The sequence below is a fragment of the Brienomyrus brachyistius genome, chromosome 2 (genome assembly GCF_023856365.1).
Source record: "Brienomyrus brachyistius isolate T26 chromosome 2, BBRACH_0.4, whole genome shotgun sequence".
Taxonomy (NCBI): Eukaryota; Metazoa; Chordata; class Actinopteri; order Osteoglossiformes; family Mormyridae; genus Brienomyrus; species Brienomyrus brachyistius.
In genome coordinates, this window is record NC_064534.1 from 7,978,107 (window position 1) to 7,987,257 (window position 9,151).

At 44.7% G+C, this 9,151-nt stretch overlaps 1 protein-coding gene across 3 annotated transcripts; it reads left to right on the forward strand.

Moving 5' to 3' along the window:
• Positions 1-1,020: 1,020 nt before the first annotated feature.
• Positions 1,021-5,655, forward strand: nudt12 (nudix (nucleoside diphosphate linked moiety X)-type motif 12). 3 transcript variants are annotated; one of them, XM_049003298.1, is made up of 8 exons: positions 1,064-1,113; positions 1,978-2,043; positions 3,174-3,402; positions 3,583-4,157; positions 4,246-4,413; positions 4,576-4,689; positions 4,779-4,978; positions 5,054-5,655. In XM_049003298.1, exons 3-8 carry the CDS (start codon positions 3,197-3,199, stop codon positions 5,162-5,164), a joined length of 1,374 nt encoding a protein of 457 aa, XP_048859255.1. In that variant the 5' UTR covers positions 1,064-1,113; positions 1,978-2,043; positions 3,174-3,196; the 3' UTR covers positions 5,165-5,655. The 3 variants fall into 3 exon arrangements, with proteins under 3 accessions (XP_048859267.1, XP_048859255.1, XP_048859264.1); XM_049003307.1 differs by lacking the exon at positions 1,064-1,113 and adding an exon at positions 1,155-1,292; XM_049003310.1 differs by lacking the exon at positions 1,978-2,043 and having other exon boundaries at positions 1,021-1,113.
• The last annotated feature ends 3,496 nt before the right edge of the window (positions 5,656-9,151 follow it).

Below are 9,151 nucleotides of genomic sequence, written 5' to 3' on the forward strand. Positions count from 1 at the left end.
TGGCAACCGTCTAAGCATGAATGGAAAATTAAATCTGGGCTTCACTCAACTGTCAGTGTAGTGAGAGGTTTGTGTTTTTTACAATTAACAACGAGTTGCGATGGAGAGAAGGTCCAACTGAGGAAGACACATGCTGAATACTGAAGGTGTATGAACCTCCCACGACACTGAGTATCGACTGTGATGTTTTATTCATTAATCTTTTGCAGACTTGTCACAGTGCCTGATCCCCAAATACTGCGTCGGTGTTTCCACTGGGCCCACCGGCAGTGACTGTGGTGCAGCTGGGGGGGAGCATCAGTGGAATCCCCCCCCCCCGTGTGTCACCCAGCTTATTTACTCCCCAGGGTTCAGATGCCATGCCAAGGAAGGCATGATCTAGGTGCTAATTTTGATATTTTGAGCATGCATCCGCTCTGAATTGTTGTCTGCCAGAGTTGAGAATTTTATTAAGGAGAAATATTTGGAGGAACTGACATGAATGAAGAATTTAATGTGACATTTTTGGTGACGGGTAATATCCGTACAGGGGCCGCACCAGGGAGGGTCTTGGGGGTGCTGTAGCTACCCCTGTGATGATCATAGCCACCCCCAAGAAATTTCTGTGTTTTATTTAGAATTTTTTTTATTTTGAATGTCATTGTAACTGTCGCGGAGCAGGTACTGCGCATGTGCTTGATTTTTTGTGTAAGTGCGTCGGGGGTTTTGCAGTACAAATTAAACTTGTGGCGACCAGCACATCCTAAATATTAGGGCACCCTCGCCGAAAAGTCAAGCGACCCAATAGCACCGGTAAAAGAAAATCTCTGGCGCCTCCCGTGTGTCCCTGCAATGCATGGTGCAACTGTGGCCCTCAGACATGTCGTATTTTTTATTTTTACCGTAGTCTCTTAAAGTTTTTCTCTCTCCTTCTAAACCCATGCATTTTGCTTGTGATTTGGTTAGCGTGGTTCTCATTTTAAAAATTAATTGTGCGTGGCGCTTCGGTGGCGACCTGCGCCTTGCCGTGTCCTGTACTCCAGACCGGCTGGGGCGGTAGCAGGAGCACAAGCACCGGACGCCGCAGAGAGTCTATATTTCTGTGGTACAGTACAGTCGGGTTAAGCAGCGAGGGTGAGTCATCCGGCTCTTCAAAATTACTCGGTGCTGGATTTTCACTTTCATATTAATAGACGAGTTCTGCTGCTTTTGATCATTTGATCGTTCGCTATATATAACCGATTATCCCGGGGGGTCGCTGGTTCACTTTTGCGGCTGTTTAAGTGAAACGGGGTTTTTGTCGTCAGGGATAAGTACGTTAAAGGTTTTTAATGAGGGACCTGCCTGTTCACGCTTTAGTTACGGGGGCGCTTATTTTTTAGAATGAAAGTAGTGCACACATTTTATTAGAATAGGTATACCAAGTAATCCATAACATTTCAGTTAAAAGTACATGGATTTCACTTGCGCACGGACGTCTTGCTGTGTGCTGATTGATCTCCTATATTCATGCATGTGTCAGTCTGTTGAGTCTTTAAAACAAGCAAAGATGCCATCATTTCAGCCCATGTACTGGCTACAGTTGTACAGTTTTGAGCCTTTCAGTTTTAAAGTGTTTCGTAAAACCTGCAGTAGCTCAGAGTCTTCTCCCCTGACGTGGATTATCTGGTCACCCTAATTAAAATCACTCCCCAAGTGACAGTCATACATATGACGGCTAAACTTGAAGATCCTTCAGATTTGTGTCGATCCCATGCCAGGCGAAAAATGTCTCACTGACTGACATACAGCAGTTAAGGGTAGCGATCGTAAAACTTAATGGCGAATAAATGTTGGAATACTGCAGAGGAGAGTAAATAAAATGGGGCTCCGAAGTTAGCTGGCTGCCCAACCCTCCTGTATGAATCCTTTTTGTATGTACAGAGGGTACTTGTATCAGTGTACATACTTTCTGTTTGTAGTACTTTGTACTTAGAACAGTGTTTTTTTTTAATCTAGAGGAAAGGGAAGTGCTCTGGCGTGTCACTGGTTGTGTAACCTCGCTATTCTCCTGCGATAACTGAGGTATGTCCTGTACATGTCTGGCTTACTGAAATATTCTGTGGCACAGTACAGTACACTGGGTACCCAAAAGGCTGTGGGTCTCATTGGGACCCTGCAGTGTGGTTCTGGAGCTTAACAGAAGTGAGAGATTGCAGGTGTTTATGGAAGAAATTGTAAAATGAATCTTCAGATTATATGGTAATGGTTAGCAAATAGCCCATTTTATTTATATATTTGTCATACTATGGTTGTATACACTTCACTAGAACCAGATGCAGATATTTTGAAAGTCCCACATTGGTGAAGTGTGATGAATAATTTGAAAAAGATGTTGTAATGCTGCAAATATATCTGATAAGGTCACCAAATTCATCTATATATCTACAATTGCAAATGCAAATAAATAAAACATTGTGTCCTACTATACTATGTACAACCTAGGAAATGAAATAAAGGAAATGTATAAATTACCATTTTTGGAAGTGAGTTTTGCAATGATTTAGCTTTTACAATGTCTTTACCTGTTAGCGATAGAGATAATTTAAAAATGCAGTAACAAAAATCACAATGGTGAGAGGGTAGTTATGTGTTTTAAATACATACCAGGATGCGTAGGCTGAGATTACATAACTGAGCTGTAGCCAGTACATGGGCTGAAATGATGTCATCAGTGGTGTGATGTAAGATGTGCTGAAATGACATGACTGACCTGTAGCTGCTGAAATGACATGACAGACCTGTAGCTGCTGAGTGTGCTGAAATGACTGACCTATAGCTGCTGAGTGTGCTGAAATGACATGATGGACCTGTAGCTGCTGAGTGTGCTGAAATGACTGACCTGTAGCTGCTGAGTGTGCTGAAATGACTGACCTGTAGCTGCTGAGTGTGCTGAAATGACTGACCTGTAGCTGCTGAGTGTGCTGAAATGACATGACTGACCTGTAGCTGCTGAGTGTGCTGAAATGTCTGACCTGTAGCTACTGAGTGTGCTGAAATGACTGACCTGTAGCTGCTGAGTGTGCTGAAATGACTGACCTGTAGCTGCTGAGTGTGCTGAAATGTGGTCAGTAGACATGCTGAAATGAGTCATCACTGCTTCATAAAACTTACTGAAATGACATGACATAAACTGAGCTGCGTTCCATGCACAGGGTACAACAGCTGTGTTGGGACGATGACAAGCGTGGCAACGAGTCCAAAAGAACAGATCCTTGTGAGGTTCCTTGACGGGGCTGCGCGAGGAGATGCAGCTCTGGTGTCCAGCATGCTTCTGCAAGTTGGGTCCCTGGTGGACGTGAGTGGAGACGACGGCTGGACGGCATTGATGCTGGCAGCTCGCAGCGGCCACTCCGAGGTGGTAAAGGTCCTGCTCTCCAAAGGGTGAATATGGGGCTTTTAATTCTGCTTCAGACCTTGTACACTGAAGGACAATGGTCTCCTGTCATATCGCTGTATAGTGACCCATTGAAAAATGGAGGCAGGTGTCAGCGTTAAGCAGCCCGACACAAAAGTTAGAGTTGTTCTTCCGTTTGTCTTCCATCTGCTTTCTCTCGTTTTAAGGTGTGACACATCCTTAGTAAACAAATCTGGTCAGACAGCGTACGACATCGGCAGATTCTGGGGACATAAACACGTGGCCGGTTTGCTGTCGAACAGTAAAGCGGGTGATGATCATCAGCTTCTGGACCAGGTGGAAGCAGAGGCACCTGAAAATTTCTTTAGCAGGGAGTCTCTGGACAGAAGATGTGAGAAGAGGACTGATGGAAAGTGGCTGGAGGCTAAGCGGAGATCTCCAGACACTGTGTACATCCTGTTCTTCAACCTGAACCCGCTGGTCACCTCTAAGGCAGAGGAGCTGGGTGTCGGTGGGCCGGACATTAAATTGTGCAGGCTGAGGGTGCAGTCTGTGCAGGATCTGCTGGCAAAGCCTGGAACCACACTAGTTTTCCTTGGGGTGGAGAAGCAGGTGAGCCCTCCTTCCCCGTCTTGCCCAGGAGATGAGGATGGGCTTACGGCCTGGTTCGCTCTCAACACTAATGAAGATCCGACGGAGCATCTGAAGCTCCCGGAATCGAGCTGTTTCTTCGTTAAACCTCCCATGCCGGGCCTTTTTGCATTAAGCGAGGAGGAGGCGGGTAAGTGCAGTTTGCAGAACCCACCAGCCACGGTGAAATGACCTGCCTTGGAGCGACTTCTCAGCTCGGTGTTTTCATGTCGTCCCAGGGGTCATCGCACAGGCACGGTCGGTCTTGGCCTGGCACAACCGATACTCTTTCTGCCCAACATGTGGGAGCAAGACCAGAGTAGAGGAGGGTGGGTACAAAAGGGCATGTCTGAAGGAGGATTGCCCAAGTCATCGCGGCGTCCACAATACATGTTACCCCCGAGTTGGTAAGACCTTCTTTCTTTCTTTCTTTCTTTCTTTCTTTCTTTCTTTCTTTCTTTCTTTCTTTCTTTCTTTCTTTCTTTCTAAGCTAAAAGTGTGTAAACTTTGTTACTTTATATACATCTGGCCTACATGGAACGAGCTACAATAATATTCACCCCATGCAGATCCAGTGGTGATAATGCTGGTGATTCATCCTGGAGGAAACCAGTGCTTATTAGGCAGGAAAAAAACATTTCCACCCAGAATGTTCTCATGCCTTGCTGGATTCATCGAGCCAGGTGTGCTGACCCCCCCCCCAGCTATGACTAATTTCACACTGGTCTCTTTGTGCTGGGGAGTGACGGCCATGTGTGCTTTGTCGAAGCAGGGGAGGGAATAGAGGATGCGGTGAGGAGGGAGGTGGCGGAGGAGAGTGGGATCAAAGTGGGCCCTGTCCGGTACATATCCTCCCAGCCTTGGCCCATGCCATCCTCATTGATGATTGGATGCCTAGCAGTTGCCGTGTCGACGGAGATTAACGTGGATGGAAATGAAATCGAAGAGGCTCGTTGGTTCACCAGACAGCAGGTGAGCAACGTGAGGAGTTGGAGATACGGTTTGGCACATTGACAGAATTGACTTATGAGTTTTTTCGACTCGCAGGTCATCGACGTCCTTCGGAGAGGGAGCGAGCCAGCGTTCGTCTTGCCGCCGAGACAAGCGATCGCGCATCAACTGGTGAAACACTGGATTGGCATGAATGCAAATCTGTAGGCACAGCGTGGATCCGCCGCTTGCGGGACCGGACCGGACAGGTGACAGATGGATGGGCGAGTCCGTGTTCTTCCACTCCCTTCTTATAGAAGGTCCATCTAGACACCAAGCAGCACCAGTAGATCTTTGTTTGCAGTTATATCCCCCTCTTTCGTTGGTCATTTCCTTTTATGGCGGTTTGCTTTGGCCTGCTTCATCACTGGGGGTAATTCAGACCTGTAATGTGTCCGTTCCCTCCATAATTTTCTATTTTACATTGTCGAGAGCTGCAGTGTTTTTAGTAAGAATATACAAGCACCTGCAGACAGCTGATCCGGTTAGTATTTAGTCTTGGTGATGGGACCTTTACCAGGAGCAGAACTTCAGGGAGGATATATTGAGGGCGGTGTGTTGGTCTGCAGATTAAGACGGTGCCCATCAGGTCACATTCAAGGCGAGCAGAATGATGTCACCGTTGGGCCCATGGAGTAGAGCTGCTTCAGGGATTGGCTACCCCTCCTCTCTGATCATCTTATATGTCACTTTTGGCAACAGCATCTGATAAAGAAATAAATACATGTCGTAAGATCCAGAGTCTGTATATTTAAAATATGAAATAATATATTATTACATCATTTAGTGTCTGTATTCCAGTCAAACTGTCACACTAACCCTCAAAATATGAAACTTAAGAAAGACTGCAGTCAAAACAGGAATTTAAGTCTGGCTCTTGGATTCATTCCATATTTTACTGATGAATTGAGACAAGGGTGTGTTTAAGATATAATCTATTTACTGTTGTCAATTATGCCAGAAAGTCACCGATTTCTTTACCAAATGCTTAATATGACTAAGAAATTGTTTTTCATTTTTTTAATAAAATATGAGGGTCATATCAGTGATGTCTATCCGATCCTGCTCAGTACGGGTATCGGTTATGAAAAATCAGGAAATTGTGCTCCGTGTTGCAGAGCTTTATGTATTTTAAGCAAATTAAAGCCTCATATGAATCCGGCTCTGACTGACAGAAGCCTTTTCAGATAGGAGCCAGCAAGCCCGAGCCAAACAAGGCCTGACATTGTCGATTATTTAGCTTTTCTGATCCCAAGGGAGACCTGAAGAGGTGACCCCCAGAGTGGAATGACCCTGAAGATGTTTGAGAGGCTGAGTATCGGCGTGTTTGTGGACTGGGGTCCCGTAAACAGGAGCAGGGATTTTCGCTGTAGCTGGGAATGCAGAGGCTAAACAAGTACCGAGTATCGTATCCGGCACTCGTGTAAACAACATCCTCAAGTAACCGACAAAGTTCTACAATGTCAGTATAAATAATAAAAACATTGTTTTATTAAAAGGTGGTGGTTCACAAAATGTCTTGGGATGTTTGCGTAATTCAGTAAAAATGTTGCAAATGTATTGGTTTCATAACAGTCCATTGACAACTCCTGTGACTGACTCATTCACTTATTGTCATTTTGCTGTGATTTGCAATTGTAGTCCTTGGCTCCTAAAGGGATATTAAACACAGATGTTTGGTGTTTTATGTTATTGCAAAGGTGTTACTAATTTAAAAGCACCCAGTGAGACTGTATGTCAATTAACTTTATTTTTTTTTAACTCGGAACAGCTCATTTAAAACTATGATTTGGATTTGAGATTATTACTACTTGAAATGAATGTTTTACTTATGTACTGGTTGCTTTTAATTCTGTGTATATTTTTGTAAATAAATGAATAATGTAATGATTTTTCTTATAAAACCATATTTTTATGGCATATTTTTACCGAATGAAGCACTTGCATGAAGGTTATGTACATCAAGAGAAGACCCTTCAGTAATCTTTCCGCTTGTTCTGCTGCTGTTTACCTCCCTATTTCATGTTCTGCCAAATATCTGACTTAATATAACAGTACAGTAACCACTGGTGTGTGTCCGTGTGTATAATGGGATTAAAGTAAGTGTGAGAAATGTGTTGCGATTATTTTTCAAAAGTAACATTCAACTGTCTGAAACATTCAGCTATCCGGCAGCTGAATGGCTACTTTTGCTGTATATGGGAGTTGGCTTTTTACCGGCCTTAGTAAGAAAATACATGAGCAAACAGAAAGCAGTTAGCATTTTGGGCACGATTAGTTACATCAGAATAGTGCGATAATGGCCCATCTAATGGTGCATTTTTATTTACTCAGACTCATGTGGTAGCATAGATGGACTGTGAGCCATTAAATATGACTCATATTAATTTCCACTCAGAGTTGTCACAGATATTACATCGACCTGCAGATGCCTGGGATGCTTAGCCTCTCTATATCGGGAACCGCAAACAGCCGAGGAGCTCTGGTGCTTCTCGTACTCCACCGGTCCCGGCCAGGGTCAGGCCTTCTGTAGCTCTGTGTTGGCTCATTCAGGCAGAAGTGGTCCATGGAGAGAGAGCGCAGGGATTACCTCTACTGAAGATGGTCGAAGGTAGCCTTCCCGTAACCTTGGATGGTCCTGGTACACTAAGTTAGAGTGAGCAGATAATCTATGTCAGGGAGGACTCTTCAAGCTAGGACAGGATTCATAAAATTCCATTTCGATAAAAAAAGACCTGGATTTTACTAAAGCGCTGCGTTCCTGCTGTGTGCTGATTGGTCATGCATGTATCACTAATGTTAATGTGAAACAGCTGCATGAGTCTTTCAGTCAAGGAAACAAACCAGGAAAAATACAAGACGAACCAAACAATTTAGCCAGTCATGGGAGGCTTTACAGTAGTTAGTAAAACCTGTAGTATCTCCTCCTTGTCATGCATTACCGGGTCACCCTAGATTAGTCACCACGTGTGGCTGACGGACCCAGACTGCTCCAGCCACGGCCACATCAATAGATAGCATGTTGGAAATATCCCCAGCCCCCCCACCAATGTCAGTCTTCAGCTACACGAATGTCCAGCACACATGAGCAGCAGAGAAAACGCACTGGGTATGAATCGGCTGGAAGTCAGAGTGAGGAGCTCAGTCAGCTCTGTGTTCCTTTACGGAGCCTTGGGCACCTTATCTTAAATGTGAGCATGACCTGGTGACCTTGATACAGTAAATTATACTATAATAATGTACGCAGCAAGCTTATCAAATTCACAGATTGGTGTCACAGGACTGAAGGAATATCAAACTTACCCTTAAAATCAATAGTAAGAATAAAATAGGAATTAAATATATCTGCATGACGAATAGGTCACCTGCAATGCCCGTGCCCTAGAAATGGAGATCTGAGGTCTTTTTAGCAAAACCAGAAACACAGAAGTTCTGAGTGCAGGTCCGGTGCAGCACTGCCTCTGTCAGACAGAGAGATACTGCTCACTGCACAGTAATATTTCGCAAACCTCTCTGCTGATGATGAATGAATCAGAACTGCTGGAGCTTAGTCACAGCTTCATGTTTTATCACACACAGCAGAATAATCCTGAAAGCACACTGTGGCTGTACCAGAACAGGATGCTCCAATGGGATTTTCCATGTTCTTTTCATTTCTGTGTTGAGAATTAGTTCCCCATCTAGCCATTATTTTATTTCTATGCTCAGAGAAGCTCTCCCGGAAGTATTAAGTGTACCTCAGTTTTACATCAATGCCATTTCATCCCAGTGATGGATAATTCAGAGAACACAGGGACGCAGAACACTTACTGTTTTCATAAACGGTGTTTACCCCCCCCCCCCCCCTTGTCATCAGGACTGGGATATGAACCCACAGCCACCCGGGGTACCACTGAAGCCCAGCTATGTTGCAAATGAACGTTTCGCCTGGTTCAGGACACCGGTGGCCAGACGCGGAGCAGGAGAGGGGGGCAGTAAATGTGGGAACATGGAGTGACGGGGCATTAACAAGAGCAGCTCCACCTCCACATACAAATAGCACTGAAAAGGACAGCATCCCCACGCAAACGGATCTTTTTCTGTGCAATGCATGAGATGAATGCCGGTCCAAGTAAACAGCAGTAAGCAAAAGGAGTCAACGATTTTAAAATCTGT